This window comes from Engystomops pustulosus, chromosome 1 (assembly GCF_040894005.1).
Source record: "Engystomops pustulosus chromosome 1, aEngPut4.maternal, whole genome shotgun sequence".
Taxonomy (NCBI): Eukaryota; Metazoa; Chordata; class Amphibia; order Anura; family Leptodactylidae; genus Engystomops; species Engystomops pustulosus.
Window position 1 is genome coordinate 76,869,855 of NC_092411.1, and position 20,642 is coordinate 76,890,496.

Genomic DNA, 20,642 nt, shown 5'->3' on the forward strand with positions numbered 1-20,642 from the left:
TTTATTATTTTTAATTAATATGTGTAATGTGTAAGTGTGGGGGAAGGATACTAGGTAATTTACCAAAATACATATATTGAAAGTTGTGACAAATTAGTACATCACAAGTCCGTTAAGGTTGTATGGCATACAGATGTCCGAAACCCCACTTTTTAGCCATAAGCATAAGCATATAAAATGTAATAAAAAGTGCTCAAAATGTCATATAGATATCAATAAAAATGTCAGCTCCTCCCACAAAAAAACAACACCTTAAGCAGCTCCAAATTATCAAAAAGTTTTTTCATACAGAAGGTTTAAATGTTTTTAAATGTTTTAAAACACAAATAAAGCTATATAAATCGGTTATCCATGTGATTGTACTGACCCAAAGAACAATGGATACAAGTAATTTGGAGCATAAAGTGAACAACAAAATGGTGCAAATGTGTTTTTTTTTCTCTTATCATTAGCTATATGATTTGTGCTTATTATATAATGTATGTTGTGCATCTCCAATCATGTGTGTACATATTCATTGCTATATATGATCATTATTATTTGTGTCCACATCATATTTGACCATATTACGTCATGTTTGTCCCTTATTTATGTCACATTTATTACTCTTTTAGGGCTTGTGTGTCCATGATGTGCAGTATGAGATGCTTTCCTTAATTCTTTGTCATGTCTGCGTCTCAGCTATCTCCTAATATACATTTCTATGTTAATGCATCCATTATCTACAAAATATATATATTTAAAGTATGTGTTTCTAATTTATGGCATGTGTGTGCCATTTCTATTACTATTATATTTTGATAGTGGAAGAATTTTTTTTCAGGTTTATAGAATTCGGGAATATACCGGTAAGTTTGATCCCTTCAGGGTAAGCATAAAAGTTATTCTGAATTACCCATGTAGCCATTATAGCCATTGATTCATATGTTCTGCAATTCTTAGATTCCAAAGTGTACTTCAATAAGTCTTGACATTTGAGAATTTTATTTTAATAACTACATTTATGGGAATTATAGCAGTCACAGTTAACTTCTCACCTGTGTAAAATCCCAAAGTTTCTGAGTTGGCCTTGGGACATCATCACATTTTTTTAGAGTCGGAATTCTTCCTTTGCCATCATCAATGAGACACTTTGTATCAGGTAAGAAGGCAGTAGACCCAAGGGGCCCTAACTGTAGTAGGCCCTCGGCGCTGTATCGTACCAACTGTATGAATACAAAAGAACATGATACATTACACTGGCTCCCAGTCTTTGACATGTAATCCATATTGACTAGCATTTTGCTCCTCTTACTTATTTGCTGGCTGCTTTCTCGTTCATATACATATGAAGCATATTTACATCACACTATCTGCTGTTTACTACATCGACATTGATTCCCCCACATGGACACTCTGCGCTGTTTCAAGCAAACACTCGCCATATGTTTCACTAACATAAAATATTAACATCTATTCCCTGTTTTCTGTTCCACTGTATAACTGTCCTTTTCTGAAAACCCTTTGAGTTTGTGATATCGGTGACAGCAGGGAGTAGCACATGACAGAGGGGGTGTAATGTAGTGACACCTGACACTTTCATTTAATGCGTTCATGCAGAGCTGAGACTGTTCATGATGGGAATGGAAACCTCTCTGGATCCTAACTACTCTAAGAAGGAAACATAAAAACATTTTTTTTCACTTTTAGCAAACTAATCATAATTTTACATATTTGAGGTTAAATTATAATATGATTGAGGTGATTATTATTCACGTAACAATGACAAATAAATGTGACTTATATAGTTATATGAATTTCTTTGATATATAGTTATTTGAAGTCAATTTTCTGTAAAGTTAAATAAGCATTCCGGTAATCCTGGCACTATTTTAGTTTAGTAATTTAGTGCTCAATATAAAATGAGTTCTCTAGCCGATGGGCAATGTACACTTCCTTCTCTGCTCGGTTGGCAGATTTAATCTTAAAGTAGGGTTTGCTGCATATACTGAAATGTATTATTTTCAGTGTAACCTTGTCATGTAAGTCCTAACAGTCTGTCTTCCTACCCCTTTCAGCAATACCGCACAGGTAGTACTTGTACATAAATTATAAGACACTGTTCAGACTAGCGGAAATGTTTCTGTTTATAATTAAACCCTAACTACTGTGATAGATCCACATTCCACAGATCCAAAGAGATGATGAAGTTGCAGTTAGTTTGTGATCAGCAAGAATATTGCTACATACTACATACTCAATGGTTAGAATAACAAAGTAAAACTGTTAAATATGAGAATAAACATGACTAGTTTGCCTTTTCGTTTTTTCTCAATTACTTGTAGCACAATATTTTTTATAGCAGATGATTATTTTGTTAATAAAGATACTTCTCAAATTCTCTTTATTCATGTTTTACCTAAAGGTACAATAATATAGTAAGTACAGGCTTAATTTGAGTAAAAATTCACAAACTATCCATACTTTGTTCCCTCTTAAGGCCAAAAACGTATACAAAGCACATTATTCATGTTATTCATGTTGGACACACTTTAAAAAAGACAACCCATGGATTGCAAAACCTTTAACCTGTGCCAGTGATTTATGCTTTGCAGGTTGATAGAAATTGACAATACAAAGTCATACTTCTCAGTCTAATCCTTGGGCGATGCATAGAGGCAGAGATCTTAAGGAAATCTGGGCTCAAGAACAAGTGGAGTGGATCAATCAAGATAAATGAGTCACTGGCTGACTTAGCCATGTGCTCAAGAAGGGATTATGGTGGGAGTCTGATGAGTGTGTTTGGCCACTCAAGGTTGACAGACATTCTTTATCCTGTCTTTGACATAGTGTCTAGAAACCATTGTAATTGCATTGGTGAGTCCAGGGGACCATGTTATGCAGCTGAAAGTACTGTAATATTCTATTAACATTTGGAAAGAAACCGTTAAAGTTTTTCCACTCTGTCAAAAATAGTCAGCTAAATAAGCAAATAAAATCTCTCTAGAATTTGTCACCGGGATTCTTTTTATAAGAGGAAAAATAAACAGCAGCGAGAAATATCTTTGCAAATAAGACAACATTCACAAATAGCCATTATGAAAACAAAGTGTTCAGCTGAGCGTTATCTTAAATTTATAGGGCAGCTCTGTGGTTGGTAATAGGAGAATTTATGCTTGGGTAAATATAGCTAAACAGACAGGAAACGCTATTATGATGTGTCGGGACAATAAACCAGAAAGAATTTTCTTTTATAGACGATAATAAGCTTGACTTGTGTTTTTCATATCTTAATTACATAAATGCACATATCTTCCATTACCTGAATAGAGCATAATGGTTTTTATAAAGTTTTAGATCTTCTCAAATGTAAAGTATTTAAAGACAAACTGACATGACAACTGAGATGCTTCTTTTAATGTGAAGTTAAAGAGAACCTTTTCCTAGGCAGCTGTAGAGCAGTATATAGCACAGTGCTGCCAGAGAACTTGTGATCAACTTTTATTGTGCTGTAAATGTTATCATATTCTCTCTACTATACAAGTCAGTCTTTATCGGGTTGTGATCTAGCCAGTCGGCTGCCCCTCTCCCCTATCACAGCATTAGTTTTATACAAATTCTATTTGTGAATTTCAGTTACTGAGGACTAGATTTGTGGTGGCTAAAGAGGTTTCTAAAATGTAGGCTAAGATTTTGAATAGGGAAACAACAATAAAACCAGTGAAGTGCTGTGTTTTTGGTTATTAATGTTATTGTGGGAAAAACACAGAAAAATAACAGCACAGAGGATTATAATGGATTTCATCATTCTATCATTCTAAACTGAAATTCATGAGTTTGACTATACCAATACAAAGATCCATTATGAATGTTTTTGCCCAGCCAATGACCTTTTTCCTGTCAAAGGATGTAGTCTCTCATACACACATGAAAACAAAAATACTGCAAATACATATGTTAAGCATTTGACAGGTGTTTTCTTTTACCATGGCTAAATCATTAATTTTACCATGGTAAAGTTAAGTGATTAGACGCAAGGTTCAATTTAAACAATAGGAATTTGCTTGCTTGGAAAATAAGGAATAAAGCATATGGGATATTGTCTTCCTGTATTACTTAGGTAATGCTGTAAATACCATGAGACCAGTGCAGCCTTTGGCCTCAGGGTGGCAGGGTGCAGTAAATTAAAGGGGGCAAAGTTACCTAAGTCCTACTAATAAAGGTCTGTGATTTTTTAGCTACTTTAACTTCAGTTACTCTGCACCTATTGTAATGTCCATGACAGCCCCTTCTACGTTCAATAAATCACAACCGGACTTTGCTCTACAATGAACGCATAGAAAGAGCAGCACTTCATTGTGCTCACACCATCATATTTTATTCTTCTGTAGATAAAAACATTGGGGGAGATTTATCATTAGAAAGGGCTCCTTGGGACAGTTCTATGTCGGTCTTTGGAGCTCCAATGCTTGTCAGATTCATTATAGTGGCTTTGGTCCTTTCATAAATGTTCTTATGCTCTATATGTGTCTGGGAGTTTTCTTTCAAAAAGGCACAAAAAAAGGGTCAAAAAGCTCCAAAAGTCACAGCACATACACCAATAGAGGGCTGGAGTGACTTTGTAACTTTTTTCTGACTTTTTAATAAAGGCACAAGTCATGAATCTGGCTTTGCATGGAGTTGCATTAGCAGTAGTACTATGTTTACGCCAGTATAGTGAAGTTGCGAGAATAGTCCCTCTATGGGACTTTTTTGAGACTTTTATATGCCAAAAAATCCTAGCAAAACCATTGATAAATTTCCCCCAGTAAGTGTATGTGTTTATATATGTAAAGTATACATACAGATGTAGCAACCATTAGTTTTACCCTTATCATGATAAATGCCACTAATTTGGATATTATACAGCAGGTTAAACCTAGGGCAACCTCTACATAGGGTTTGTATGTTTCTATGCATTTACTTACCTGTGAGGACATGCCATGACAGGGGTACAAAATGGCTTTGTTGTCATCTTCAGAACCTTGATCCAAACAGTATCCAGTTGCTTTACTATTACGAAGCTGTAATAACAAAAACAGTCAAAAGAATCAAAGACTGCTTTGAGGGTAATACAAATAATCAAGAGATATTTTTTATAAAATGTTATTATTTTATTATTTCACAGCTATGTTCTTCTATTAGGTACCATTGTTGTACAACATCTCCTTTTCAAGACCAGTTATTAGAAAATATAAATACTGTATTGATGTAGCTCACAAGCTCTGACAACCTGACTGTAACTGTTGCAAGCTGTGCAACCGTGTGTACTGACATAAAACGTAGATCTAGAGAAATGTGAGGAATTGATACATGAAATCTTATAGATAAGGGAAAAATATAGAAAAACCCCTAAGGAGAGATGTGTATTGGTTTCTTACTGTCCTGCATAGGAAATGTATCCTTTCGACAGATGTAATGTATATCGCTTATTAGTTTGCTTTGCATTGTAATTATAATTTTCAGTCTGTAGAAAAGTGTAAATTGGTTTCATAATAATGTGTGGATAAAACAAAGAGATGCACATTTGTGTAGATTTAAATGCATAGAGGATTTCTTTGATCAATGCCCTTTACATCTGCTCATAATCACTAACTTCCGCTCCATCTGCAAGCCAAGATCTTCTGTTTTGAGATGTTAGAAAGTTGTCTACACTATGATCACTGTTATAATAATATGGATTGCTAGATAAATGGCTAGTGTGATTTTGGGCTCCTCCTCGGCTCTTACTCGTGCATCAAAAAGATGTTCCCTTTCTGGCATTGTGGTTGATGACCATCTATGCTGCCAGACTAATGACTGGTTCATATAATTGTAATGTCTGTCTACGCCTGTCTGTTCCAGAACGCTTTGTATGTGTCGCATGCCCTTGTTATCATTCATGATAGCAGTAATTCTATTGCTCTTATCAGCCCAGACAAACATACATTGTCAAAGATAGGTAAGCAATACAATTCAGCGGTTCTATTGCCTTACAATTCATTGCAGGACATTAATAGTACACAAGATTATAGTTATAGAACATAAATTCAATATATGTTACTATCAGTAACAAGAGGTACTATTAGATGCATGCACTTTATTAGTTTCTGCAGTGTCTGATATTTGTATGGTGTGTGCATTATTTATATTTGCATCATATTTTAGCTCATCTATAGGTTATATATAAGTTTAGTTGTTTTATATGTGTGGTTCCCAAAATAAAATTATATTATAAGGTTTAAGCATACCTTACTTTTTGAGAGACTTTGCAAAAATCAGTCAGTCAGTGTGTGTATTTAAAAGTAACAACATTTCTGCTCTTATGTGTTATGTAATGTTCAATATTTGAAGTAAATCTGCCATCAAAATCAAGCATGACAAATCAGGAGCACATACTCATATACACAGGCACTGTGACCAGGGTCATTTTCTTATATTTGTTTTCCATGGCCCCTTCCTTCTAAAACCAACCTCTAAAATTATGCTAAAGAGGGTGAGGGGTTACCCTAGCCCCTCTGTGTTCTGACTTTACAGGTTGTTACAATGTGTCACCCTCTCTCTGTTTCCTCAGCACTTGTGCAGTGAACACTTCCTGCTCTATTCTCTATTCTCACTGATGTGGGAGCAGGGGGAAGGGTCAGAAAGTGTAACAGCCAGATCACAGGTTAAGGTTCATTAGCGTAATTTTAAAAGTTCATTTTAGAAGTAAGGAGACGTTGGATAACAAATATAAGAAGGTTATCACTCTTGATTTTGAAGGTGGATTTCCTATAATGAAAACTTGTCAGCCGTTCTCTCTCTCTCTATTTCTGACTTCACTACATTTTAGAGCTACTCAAGAGGATTTCATCTCAGCCTTTGGGGGTCATTTATTATTATTTTTTTTTCCTTGCCGTTTGTGTTTTTGTGCCTTTTTGCTGAATAATGGAAGTTTTGCCCCTTTTTACGCTTTTTTTTTGGAATGTTACGGCTAAATTTGTGTTGTGTTGTTGTGGCCTATTTGTCATAACATTGTTCCTCTTTACGGATGTTTGCGCCCATTTTACTGTAATTGCGCAATAACAAACCAGCCCTGACCATGCTTAAGAAAGGCAATGGTAGGATTTGCGCAAATTGCACCTTTTTTAAATTTTCACCTAATAAGGCAAAAAAAAACCCCTGCATTTGACAAAGAGCAAAAACAACAAAGACAAATGAGGTGCAAAAATAGACTCACAACAGGAGTAAAAAGAGTGAGGAAGGGGGAATAAGATAAATGACCTCTTTATCTTGTTGATCCATCAATCATTTTAAAATCACTTTTTCTTTATTATGCAAATTAGCTTCAGAGCTCAGAGTTAGTAAGTTTAGCCAGGGCAAGACTTCCCTGTTACCCCTCCTACCTCCTAGCCCCTGCTCATTTCCCTGTGTATAGTAAAATAAAGCATTGAATTGCATTAAGAGACACAGATAAGGCAACAGCTGCACAAAGTACTAGCTCTCTTCCCCCTCAAAGAGGGCTGCAACCTGTAATCAGCAGACACAGCTGGCAGCTGAATCTATGCAGAGATTGGTTTGACTGACAGGTTCCCTTTAACTGTTTTCCCCTAATTAGTCCTTGTCTGTTAATTTATGGTTCCTGTGTAGCTGCTGTTTCTCATCTATTCCTTCTAATACCTAAGTGACCTTATGTCTATCTTGCTTGCAAGATTGAATTCAGCAGAGATTATACATCATAAAATAAGATAAGGAAGTAAGGATGGAGGAGGATAAGAGTAAGGGGTGAAAGATGGTCTTTCCTCTGATAAGCTATGTTACCAATTATTTTACATTCCCCTTTTCTATTGATTTATGCAAAGTTTATTAAAAGGTCAGCGTATTAAATGTCATAGTTTGGGATTATTCCATGCCACAGTTTACCTATTGGCCTACTTATCAAACTAATAATATTGGTAAATGAGACTTAGGTTAAGCATGTTCATTTACTGTGTATGTGTTTTAATCAATTATTCATTATTGAGGATACTTGTTTATCTTATGAAATGAATAGCCAATAATTGTCTGTTAAACTAATTAGCAGGGTGACGGCAACAGAATTATCTTTCACTGCAATAAAATTTGCTAAATGTTGCCTTACCTTTGTACATTGTGGAGCTCTAACACAACCATGCATATAGTGATTATAACTAGATGGAAATATCACTTGAATCTCGGGGAAGATAATACATACAGAAGACTGTGTATTTTCATGGTCTCCCCTGCTGTGGGTCTCATAGAATAGGGTCGTTGGCTGGATGAATAGGGTCGTTAAATATTATTGTGACTATACAGCCATATGATAACATGGCTAGTTATATTATGTCCTGCAATTCTTACCTCACTGGAATCATACTAGCTTTTAAATGGCAATATAGGTAATATTTTAATGGTCCTGATACTTATTTATAAGCTTAGATGTCAGCACAGAATTTCTGTATAATGTTAATGCTAGTGACAACAGAGGACCTATAATAAGCATTCATGCCACTTGCAGCCCTGCTGATGACACCTCTGCTGGTGATATTCCGAATAAATTAGAAGAGAGTTAAAATATGGCTTTTATTATATCTTGGTTAAATTAAATACACACAGATTTACAAAACAACTGAGGGCTGTCTCTGGCAGGATAGTCAATTATGCAGACTCTGGAGTTAGTTTGGCACCCCTAGTTGTAGAAATGTAGGTCTGCTGTCGGTTCAGATGGGCATATGCATCGTTAAAGGAAACCTACCATGAGTAATCTACCATCAGAAGTTTGTCTGATGGTAGATTCCTCCTGCCTGCCTCTGCCTTAGGCTGCATTCACACATATGTATGGGGGGCGTATATACGATCAACGTATATACGGCCGATATACGCCCCCCAAACACTTCTATGGGCTCACAGCACCGTACGGGATACACGTGCGGCAACGTACCGCCCCGTAGACGGGGAAAAGATAGGACATGTCCTATCTTTTCCTGTTTTACTGCGTTGTGCGCTGTAAAGTGCTATGGAGAGGGGCGGGGGTGAGCAGCGCTCACCTCCTCCTCCTCTCCCCCCGCACTGCCGTGTGCCCGTCGTGCTACATTACTGCGGGCAACAGCAGTGTGCATGTGGCCTTAATCTGTAATTTAATAATCCTGGAATCTAATCTAACTTGTTAAAAACTATATTTTAGTAATAAACTGAAGAGGCTACAGAGGTGTGGAGTAGCCTTAGCTCCCAGTTCCCGGCCAGGCTAGTACACGTCCCAGTAACCTCTGCAGTTAATTAACATATTACTAAAATAACATTTTTAACAAGTTAGCTTAGGTTCCAGGAAAATTAGGCAGAGGCAGGCAGGAGGAATCTACCATCAGATCTACTTCTGAAGGTAGATTCCTAATGGTAGGTTTCCTTTAAGGTGGCAGACCCCCAACCAGATACTGCTGTAGTTTCATTGTTGTGCAGGGTACTGTAGCTTAGTTTCATTTTCATAAACAGAACTGAGCTGCAATATCAGGCAAAGACATGGTTACATTGGTCATAGCACCGAGGGACAAGCATCTTTTTATCTGAAACATTCCTCCTATTATCTTGGAATTTAAAAGTAGAGTCTTTATGGCTGGAGACATTTGTATACCAAAAACATACTGCTATGCATAAGTTTGAGGCTCTACGGGGCCTGTGGTTAGACTATCTAGGTCTGACTCCATTGATGCTAGGGAGGGATAGAGAGTGGAACCCTTATGGTGGTGTATTGTTAGAAATTGCATTTTTTCCAAAGGAATTGCCTTGGCTCTTCATATATTAAAACTTACTGTTGCACCTACAGTTATTCATGACTTATGTTCAGATTGTAAATGTATTACTGTGTGTATTTTTGCTGATGGAAAATGAGGCTCTTTATGGGATGCTACCATGCTAATGTCTCAGTAAGCTATCTAAGGCCATGGACATATGTGTTCATCTTGGGAGAGGGAGGGATCTGATAGTGGTTGGGAAGTGTGTTTTCTGTATATGTTTGTTTTAAAAAATTGTGTGGAACTGGACGATGTGATTGCCCCTTTAAATTGTAAAGAATATGAATACCGGCTTTCCCAGATTTAAGAACACCTGACTTAAAGATGACCCCTAGTTACAAACGGACCTCTAGATATTTGTAATTTACTGTAATTTTATCCCGGGTTACAATGATCAGCTGTAACAGTTGCCAAAACAGTCTGCAATAAAGATTTGTTGTTAATCCTGGTTCTCATGACAACCAAAAAGTTTTAAAATTCAACAAGTCACAGCCTGTATATGAATTATCATCATTAATCTGAGATTATGGATAGTTGAATATTGATGTTCTGTTTGATGCCAGAGGTATCACTTTAACAGTCACATAAAAAATGTCTTATCGGAATAGTCCCTGAGCCTTTCTTTGGGTCTCCATGCCCTGAGTATCTTAACCCCTTACCGACATGTGACAATTATTCTACATCACATACCGGATGCGGGTGCATGGAGAGTGCTCACGGGCTGAGCCCTCTCCATAGCGGGTAAGTCTTTGCTGCAAATTGCCGCTGATTGCCACCAGCTATCAGCACATTGTAATGAATTGTAGTATGGCAGTATTTGATAGGATCCTATAGACACCCTAGGGTTAAAATGACCTAGGGAGTCTGAAAAATAGTAAAAATAAAAGTAAAAAAAAATTATAATAAAAAACCCCCTGAAAACTCAAATCACCCACCTTTCCTTAGAACTGATATAAATATAAATAAACAGTAAAAATCATAAACAGGTGTCGCCGCATCCGAAAATGCCCGATCTATCAAAATATAATAGCAATTTTTCACTGCATTTAACCCCATAACGGAAAAGTTAAAAATGGCACTTTTTTGCCATTTAAAAAAAAAATAAAAAAATTCTATAAAAAGTGATCAAAAGGTCGCACAGTTCTAAAAACGATAACATTGTAAACGTCATCAAAAGCCACAAAAAACAACACCTCCCAAAGCTCCGTACATAAATGTATAAAAAAGTTATTAGCGCCAAAATTAGAGGGCAAAATGCAAAAAACATTTTTTGTAAAGGTTTTAATTTTTGTAATTTTATGAAAAAATTATAAAACCTATACAAATTTAGTATCCCCGTAATCGTACCAACCCAAAGAATAAAGTAGACTTGTCATTTGGGGCATACAGTGAAATCCGTAAAATCCAAGCCCACAAGAATACAGCACAAATGCGGAAAAAAAAGTTATAGATTTTTGAAGGTAGGGAGTGAAAAATGGAAATGCAAAAACGATAAAAGGCTACGACGTTAAGGGATTAAGAGTTATCACTTTAAGCATCAATCTGGATATGAGAAAGTATAAACCTATAGATGTATCCCAAGACCTTTGTTGGTCTATAGACAAAGAACTACTGAACAGTAATTTGATGGCTTTCCTAACATAAAATGCTACTTCATTAGCTGCAATAGACTGCCTGCTAGGCTACACTTCTGTATTATAGATATGTTCAAAATCTATGAAGCAAAAAAGGAATAAAATGAAATTACTAAAGAGATTACTCATTAAAAGTTATTCGTATAATTTAAATGGAATGTTCTTCAGGAACACTGTACATATACAACAATTCCCTATTCACTATTTTTATACTATAACAAGTCAATTTAGGTTGTATCATGGTTGTAATATATAGACTTTGGAAAAACTACAAAAGCTTTTAGTTTAAATACTCTAACTATACTATTATATAAAGACAGGAATGACGAGTGCTGACAGATCAACATATGCATTATTACATGCTTTTAGTCAAATCCAAATGTTTAATGAATATTACATAAGCCACAATACTTCTGTTTCCAAAGTAAGAAAATGTAAACATCCTTCATGCATGATAATGTCGCCATACTTACTTGCAACAAATTATATTTACTAACCAGTGTGGAAAAAAACTATATGAAGACTAGAATAAGAGAAACATCAGAAAACATTATCTGTGTTACAGTAACTTAGAGCTGCATGTAAAAAATCATGATGAGGACTGCAGATTCCTTATATTCAAACCCATTCCTAGTAAGCCCTGGAATGGAACAAGTGCACTGCACAGAGGAGGAAAAACTTCTCAACTACTCCTGCCAGTATCACCTAATGAACATTCAGTCAGGTAACAATACTGCTGCTATATTTAAAAGGGTATTCCCATTAAAGCAAATTAACCCCTTAACGACCTGGCTTTTGTTTTTTCATTTCCATTTTCCACTCCCCACCTTCAAAAATCTATAACTTTTTTATTTTTACACATAAAGAGCTCATTGGTTGGCTTGTTTTCTGCGCAACAAATTGCACTTCATAGTGTTGATATTGAATATTCCTTGCCGTGTACTGAAAAGCAGCAAAAAAAAAATCAAATGCAGTGAAAAAGATGAAAATACACAATTGGCCGTTTTCTTGTGAGTTTGGATTTTACAGCTTTCCCTGTGCACCCAAAACGTCTACTTTATTTTTTGGTTCGGTACGATTATGAGGATACCAAATTTGTATAGGTTTTATAATGTTTTCATGCATTTATAAAAATTAAAAAACTCCTGTACTTGGGGTTTTGCAATCTTCTGGAGTCAAAAGCTTTTTCATACTTTGGTTTACGGAGCTTTGGTTGGTGTCATTATTTGCAACTTTTAATGACATTTTCATTGCTATCATTTTTAGGACTTTACAACCTTTCGATCAATTTTTATTTATTTTTTTGAATATTTTTCAAAATAGCAAAAAAGCGCCATTTTGGACTTTGGGTGCTATTTTCCATTACGGGGTTAAACACAGTGACAAATGGTTATTATATTTTGATAGATCTGGCATTTTTAGACTTAGGCGATACCTAATGTTATTTATATTTAGGGAGTTCTAGGGAAAGTGGGGTGATTTGAATATTTAGGGTTTTTAATTATAATTTTTTTTTAAACTTTTTTTTATTTTTATTTTTACTATTAAACCCTACTATTTTACTATTAACCCTAGGTTGTCCGATGGATCCTATCATCTACTGCCATACTACAGTATATGGGGATTTTATGTTCTGTAATGAAACGGTTAAAACAAGACAGACCCGAAGACTTGAGGCTGTCATAGGGATGGATCGTCGCTCCCCATGACATCTTCGGGTCTGGAAGATGGCGGCGCCCATGCTCCATCTTTTTGAAGCCGCCGCAGGGTTATGCTAGCACCAATTGTGGGTGTTACCGGTAAGTCTATGCTGCAATATGCAGCATACACTTACTGGCTAACCCGACGTGCGCCGTACTATTACGGTGCACGTCGGTAAGGGGTTAATGTCATTCTTTTTATGATAAAAATTTATACCATTTACCATCTGACCATGGTCACACAGGTGCATGGCTCGTTATAACACATCTCTGTGCACCTGTCACAGGACAGCAAGCAGAGATCTAGAAAACCATAAACCATTAGTAATTGATACAGAAAATATATTGGAAGATTGTATAACTTTTTATCATAAAAACAATAACAATAATTTGCTTAAATGGGAATACTCCTTTAACTATTGAAGAAGAACCTCTTCATTTACTATTAATGTTTAACTATATAAAGTACCTGAGAATGGGTCCTGGGGGATCCTTATTAGATGAGCTGAGTTACTAGGTTTCTGCATACAACTTAATCCCTTAACATGAATTCTAAAATTAGAGAAGAGTTTCTTACCTCACCATAGGTAATAGTATTATTATAAATCCTCATTTCTGGGTACACATTTTCCAGGTACCATTTAAAACTACGGCATTGTAGTTTATGTCGTAGAGCCAGTCTTTCAGTGACATCTCCAAAGTCCACCCCGGGATTCTTCAAAGAAAAAGAACAAATATCGGGCTTATCTTTCCTTCATTAATGATTTGTTTGAACAACCAAATGTTGAACAATTCTATACACTTGCATACTATATAATAGGCTGACAGAATAATTTGTCTTACAAAACTGAAATCTAAGATACCACATGAGATACCAAAGCATAATGCATTTAGGCAAATAAAATATTGATCACTTTGTTTTGTTGCACTTCAACTTTGAAAGGGTATAATTTATTGATGTCATTTGTAGAAAGTGCAAACACCATGTATTTCTTCAGTGGAACATATCACACTTCCACGTCTGCACCTTCCCTGCCAGGTTTCATTTCTAGTACAAGCTTTTCGCATGGATTGCTTTGATTTTTCATGAATACTTTATGTTAGACAATGCTCTAGAAATACATTTTATGCTCCCAAGATATTAAAATGAGGGATAGGTTTGGATATTTTACTCACTGTTTAGGATTAACCCTAGGGTTAGTTTTCAAAAATTCATTTTTCTTAACATGGGCAGATTTATCATAGATTGTATGCCTGAAATATGCACACGACCAGAAATTGTATCTATTTCCCAACTTATGCCACCTCTACACCGAGTGAGCTTGCAGTTGGGAGATGAAACAGGGTGATGTCTATTGGCATTACAATAAACTCTTAGGAAGTCTACAGTGTGTAAGTATTCAGACCCCTTTACATTTTTTTTTGCTCATTAATGTACACTCTGCACCGCATTTTGAGAAAAATAATGTGTAGATATTTTATTTTATAACATTTATTGAACAAGAAAAATTTAAATTTCACATGGTCATAAGTATTCAGACCCTTTGCTCAGTAAATGCACCTTTTGAGCTAGTACATCCATGAGTCTTTTTGGAAATGAAGCAACACCTGGATTTGGGGATCCTCTGTCGTTCTTTCTTGCAGACCCTCTCCAGTTCCCTTATGTTGGATGATGAATGTTGGTGGAACCTTGAGTGCTGCAGAAATTTTTTTGTTACCTTGGCAAGATCTGCGCTTAGTCACAATTTTGTCTCTAAGCTCCTTAGCAGTTCTTAGACTTCATGATTCTCATGAGCTCGGAAAAACAGTGTGAGCGATGACAGGTAGGGCATAGTAACCCTGCTCTGACAGGTAGGGCATAGTAACCCTGCTCTGACAGGTAGGGCATAGTAACCCTGCTCTGACAGGTAGGGCATAGTAACCCTGCTCTGACAGGTAGGACATAGTAACCCTGCTCTGACAGTAAGGGCAAAGTAACCCTGCTCTGACGGTAAGGGCATAGTAACCCTGCTCTGACAGTAAGGGCATAGTAACCCTGCTCTGACAGTAAGGGCATAGTAACCCTGCTCTGACAGGTAGGGCATAGTAACACTGCTATGACAGATAGGGCAGAGTAACACTGCTATGACAGGTAGGGCAGAGTAACACTGCTATGACAGGTAGGGCAGAGTAACACTGCTATGACAGGTAGGGCAGAGTAACATTGCTCTGACAGGTAGGGCGGAGTAACACTGCTATGACAGGTAGGGCAGAGTAACACTGCTATGACAGGTAGGGCGGAGTAACACTGCTATGACAGGTAGGGCAGAGTAACACTGCTATGACAGGTAGGGCATATTAACACTAGTCTGACAGGTAGGGCATAGTAACCCTGCTCTGACAGGTAGGGCATAGTAACCCTGCTCTGACAGGTAGGGCATAGTAACCCTGCTCTGACAGTTAGGGCATAGTAACCCTGCTCTGACAGTAAGGGCAGAGTAACACTAGTCTGACAGGTAGGGCATAGTAACCCTGCTCTGACAGGCAGGGCATAGTAACACTGCAATGACAGGTAGGGCAGAGTAACACTGCTCTGACAGGTAGGGCATAGTAACACTGCTATGACAGGTAGGGCAGAGTAACACTGCTATGACAGGTAGGGCAGAGTAACACTGCTATGACAGGTAGGGCAGAGTAACACTGCTATGACAGGTAGGGCAGAGTAACACTGCTATGACAGGTAGGGCAGAGTAACACTGCTATGACAGGTAGGGCAGAGTAACACTGCTATGACAGGTAGGGCAGAGTAACACTGCTATGGCAGGTAGGGCAGAGTAATACTGCTATGACAGGTAGGGCATATTAACACTAGTCTGACAGGTAGGGCATAGTAACCCTGCTCTGACAGGTAGGGCATAGTAACTCTGCTCTGACAGGTAGGGCATAGTAACCCTGCTCTGACAGTAAGGGCAAAGTAACCCTGCTCTGACAGTAAGGGCATAGTAACCCTGCTCTGACAGTAAGGGCATAGTAACCCTGCTCTGACAGGTAGGGCATAGTAACCCTGCTCTGACAGGTAGGGCATAGTAACACTGCTATGACAGGTAGGGCAGAGTAACACTGCTATGACAGGTAGGGCAGAGTAACACTGCTATGACAGGTAGGGCAGAGTAACACTGCTCTGACAGGTAGGGCAGAGTAACTCTGCTATGACAGGTAGGGCAGAGTAACACTGCTATGACAGGTAGGGCGGTGTAACACTGCTATGACAGGTAGGGCAGAGTAACACTGCTATGACAGGTAGGGCAGAGTAACACTGCTATGACAGGTAGGGCAGAGTAACACTGCTATGACAGGTAGGGCATATTAACACTAGTCTGACAGGTAGGGCATAGTAACCCTGCTCTGACAGGTAGGGCATAGTAACCCTGCTCTGACAGTTAGGGCATAGTAACCCTGCTCTGACAGTAAGGGCAGAGTAACACTAGTCTGACAGGTAGGGCATAGTAACCCTGCTCTGACAGGTAGGGCATAGTAACCCTGCTCTGACAGGTAGGGCATAGTAACACTGCTATGACAGGTAGGGCAGAGTAACACTGCTCTGACAGGTAGGGCATAGTAACCCTGCTCTGACAGGTAGGGCATAGTAACATTGCTATGACAGGTAGGGCATAGTAACCCTACTATGACAGGTAGGGAAGAGTATCACTGCTATGGCAGGTAGGGCAGAGTAACACTGCTCTGACAGGTAGGGCAGAGTAACACTAGTCTGACAGGTAGGGCATAGTAACTCTGCTCTGATAGTAAGGGCATAGTAACACTAGTCTGACAGTTAGGGCATAGTAACCCTGCTCTGACAGGTAGGGCATAGTAACCCTGCTATAACAGGTAGGGCAGAGTAACCCTGATCTGACAGGTAGGGCATAGTACCCCTTATCTGACAGGTAGGGCATAGTAACCCTGCTCTGACAGGTAGGGCATAGTAACCCCGCTCTGATAGTAAGGGCATAGTAACACTAGTTTGACAGTTAGGGCATAGTAACCCTGCTCTGACAGGTAGGGCATAGTAACCCTGCTATAACAGGTAGGGCAGAGTAACCCTGATCTGACAGGTAGGGCATAGTAACCCTGATCTGATAGGTAGGGCATAGTAACCCTGCTCTGACAGGTAGGGCATAGTAACACTCCTATGACAGGTAGGGAAGAGTATCACTGCTATGGCAGGTAGGGCAGAGTAACACTGCTATGACAGGTAGGGCAGAGTAACACTAGTCTGACAGGTAGGGCATAGTAACCCTGCTCTGACAGTAAGGGCAAAATGATGATGTAGAAGCCCGTACAGGTAGATATGATGATGGCCTGGCGCTCACGGCAGTCTCTTCTGACAAGTTAGAAACGATTTATTAACAATGCGACGCGTTTCAGCTCCGGACCGGAGCTTTTATCAGGCATAGTCACTATCTACCTGTACGGGCTTCTACATCATCACTTTCCGCGGTGTGGATTCCTGGGTCCATCCGAGGGAGGCTGTTTACTGGACTGGCTGCCATTCTATACAAAGCGGACTCTCATGAAGAACCAGGTGAGAGTCAAATTGTGACGTCTGGATCACTTTGTCTCATCTTTCCATGACAATATTACACTAGGGTTGCGCCTTCTTTTGTGTTTGTTCCCCTTTGGTGTTTCCGACACTCATTAACCTCGAGTGTTGGAGCCCAATCCAGGTTCTCTTCATTTCATTAAGGGCATAGTAACACTAGTCTGACAGGTAGGGAATAGTAACATGTAACATAGTCAGATGCAGAAATAGCCAAGAATATGCAAATAAAAGGATAATGATACGTTGTAATATAGAGGAATATAGTTGTGAAATAACTAGAATATGGAGAGAATTTAGCCGCAAAGTCTGACATAGGCTAGATGATCCAACCCACAACTCAATATTAACATTTTCTTATTATTCTATAATAGTACACGACTGTTAAAGACAATTTTCAGCCACGGTAGCTACAGATTGAATATACTTTACTGCAAATAAATAAACTGAAATATATGATATACATATACTTTGTAAATAAGATAGATTTCACTTTCTTTGTACTGTAGAAAAGGTTGTTTTTTCCTTTGTGACCTACTGATATAATAGAAAAGCCTCTATGAGTTGTCATCCTGCTGGCTGAGAAACAAAATAAACATTGCGTGGAGGCCATAAGAGGTTATGGAGGACAGATGCCACTGTAATACATCCATCCCAAGCCTACACTGAATGTACACTGTGGCCACCCTGAACAACAGCAGAATCAAATCACTTCCTGCTGCCAATGTTCACTTCCCCTCCTGCTTTTAAGGGGAGGAGCTGAACCAGATGATGTCTACGACTTTATGAGTATATATATGGGGTATACTCTGCTCTTTGTTGTAAAGATATATTTGTAATCCTCCCGGCACATTCTATACAATGGACTGTAAAAAGAAGCTATGAATGTAGCCTTTATACTGCACAAGTATTACAAATATTGCTTGGGCAATTGAGACCTTATGGAATATTTGTCTGCTTTGGAAATACATGTTGGATTGTAAGCCCTTTTAGATTATGTGCTTGGTGGAGATTCTTTACATTTACTTGAAGTGTAAAAATATATATTATGTTCATCATGAATGAGCCAAGAAGTAATGAAAAACCAGTGATAAAAAATATATTGAAAAGCCTTTTACAGTAGGCACCAATTGCATATAACTTACAGTCATTGGTATGTTCCATGCCATATAAACATGGGACTTGAACTCATCCATCCAGACTTCTGCAGCCCGTAGGGCATTACGCTTTGCATAGTAATCAATGTCATTATTGTAAGGCTTCTTTGTGCGTTCAATATGGGCAACTCTGGAGCAAGGCAAAACTTCCATACTTCCCCCGCACTGCCAAACCTAGAAAACAGATATAAAAAAGAGAACTTAAAGATAATCATAACCATTGTAACTATAGTAACTCTCTCTATATACAGTATAACCTGTGATAACCACTCAAAAGTGCCTTAAAAAGTGGTCTCCTCGAAGGATGCATAGTATTCAGTGGAACTAAAAATCTTTCAACAAGATAGTATAAAACAAAATTTCCCCCTAATGACACATACAAGCACACAGGCAAGCTGTCTGAGCTAGCTAAGAATGATATTTATAACTCTGTCATAGGAAAAGATAACATTTTTAATAATCTGCAGTGTAAAGATTCATTCAGTCTGCTGTAACTATAGATATCAATATGAAAATTGAACATCAGAAAACCTTGCTATTTGATCAAACTTAGGTGTCCTGAAATACATTCCAATATACAGCAGAGAGATATAAATCATTTGGATTCTAATCTGGTTGTGTTCATTCTGCAATATTACAAAAAGAATGCACAAACACAACTCATGGTAACACAAGTTATAGCACTATGTAGCCAAGATTAAAGGCTGCTCCTATCCTGTTTGACTTAAAGTGCAACCGTCATTCTGAGCAAAAATACATAATTCTGCTCCAGGTGTCCCTGGGAATCATTCCTCGAAGTATTTTGCCTCTCGGTCCTTATTGAGTAACTTTTTTGGCCCATAGCAACCAGGGTTTCCAGCTCTCAGAAAACCTACAATCAGCAAGATGGAGGGGCAGAGTCTGCCTCCTGTGACTTCATGACCAATGATGCCATATCTATCTATCTATCTATCTATCTATCTCATATCTTTCTATCTATCTAATATCTATCCCATTTCTATCTATCTATGTAAAACTTCAGCACAGCATATGAGGGGACAGCTCCTGCCATTTCCTGCTGTGGAATGTGAGGGAATGGGGGGAGGTGGGATTGTGATTGACCTGCATCTGGTGTCTGTGTAGATTATTTGTTTTTATACAAGTAAAGGGAAAGCCGAGGGAGAGATAAGAGTGTAGTTGTTTGCTTACTATATTAGTTAGAGCTTCTGTCAGCACATGAGTGCTGGAGCACTGAGGTGGAGTAGTCAGCTCAGTGAAGATGGGATGTGCCTAGCAACAGCTATCAAAGGAGTCACTAACAACAGGGGGAAGTCTGCAGAATGCAGGAGGAAGGAGCAAGATTTGGATAACTTATCCAATTGCAAAAGGGCCTAATACTCTTTAAGATTTCTGGTCTTTGGCACTCAATCACCCTGGGTATTAATGGGATGTGGTGCTTTTTTATCACTGCACCTTCACCAATATGGGTGATGCTGTTGTGGGATAAAACTCAGCCCTAAACTAAGCTGTATACTCTTAATTCTCAAGATTTGTAAGCATCCCCATGATAAAAGCCATATTCAATCACTCTGTAAGATGAGAAAACCGCTTTAAACACTTACACCAACCTAAGATCTCTTAAACCGCTATATGATTATTTTCATGCCTTTATAAAAACATGTACTGGTAGCTACAATACACAATATCATACAGTATGTTATTACTAAATTTGTACAATCATACTATACTGATGACGGTAATATAAAAACTACATGCTGCAGCAAAAGAACAGAGAAAAGGAAAAATACCACCAT

The 20,642-nt window shown here is 38.0% G+C and overlaps 1 protein-coding gene across 1 annotated transcript in view; it reads right to left on the reverse strand.

The window, feature by feature from the left end:
• GALNT9 (polypeptide N-acetylgalactosaminyltransferase 9) overlaps positions 1 to 20,642 on the reverse strand; it is a 173,494-nt gene that overhangs the window by 2,538 nt on the left and 150,314 nt on the right. Inside the window, exons 7-10 of the mRNA XM_072144435.1 lie at positions 18,838 to 19,023; positions 13,694 to 13,831; positions 4,947 to 5,042; positions 1,038 to 1,205 (exon numbers count right to left, since the gene is read on the reverse strand). Coding sequence (XP_072000536.1) covers positions 1,038 to 1,205; positions 4,947 to 5,042; positions 13,694 to 13,831; positions 18,838 to 19,023 — 588 coding nt within the window. The remainder of the gene's footprint in view (positions 1 to 1,037; positions 1,206 to 4,946; positions 5,043 to 13,693; positions 13,832 to 18,837; positions 19,024 to 20,642) is intronic.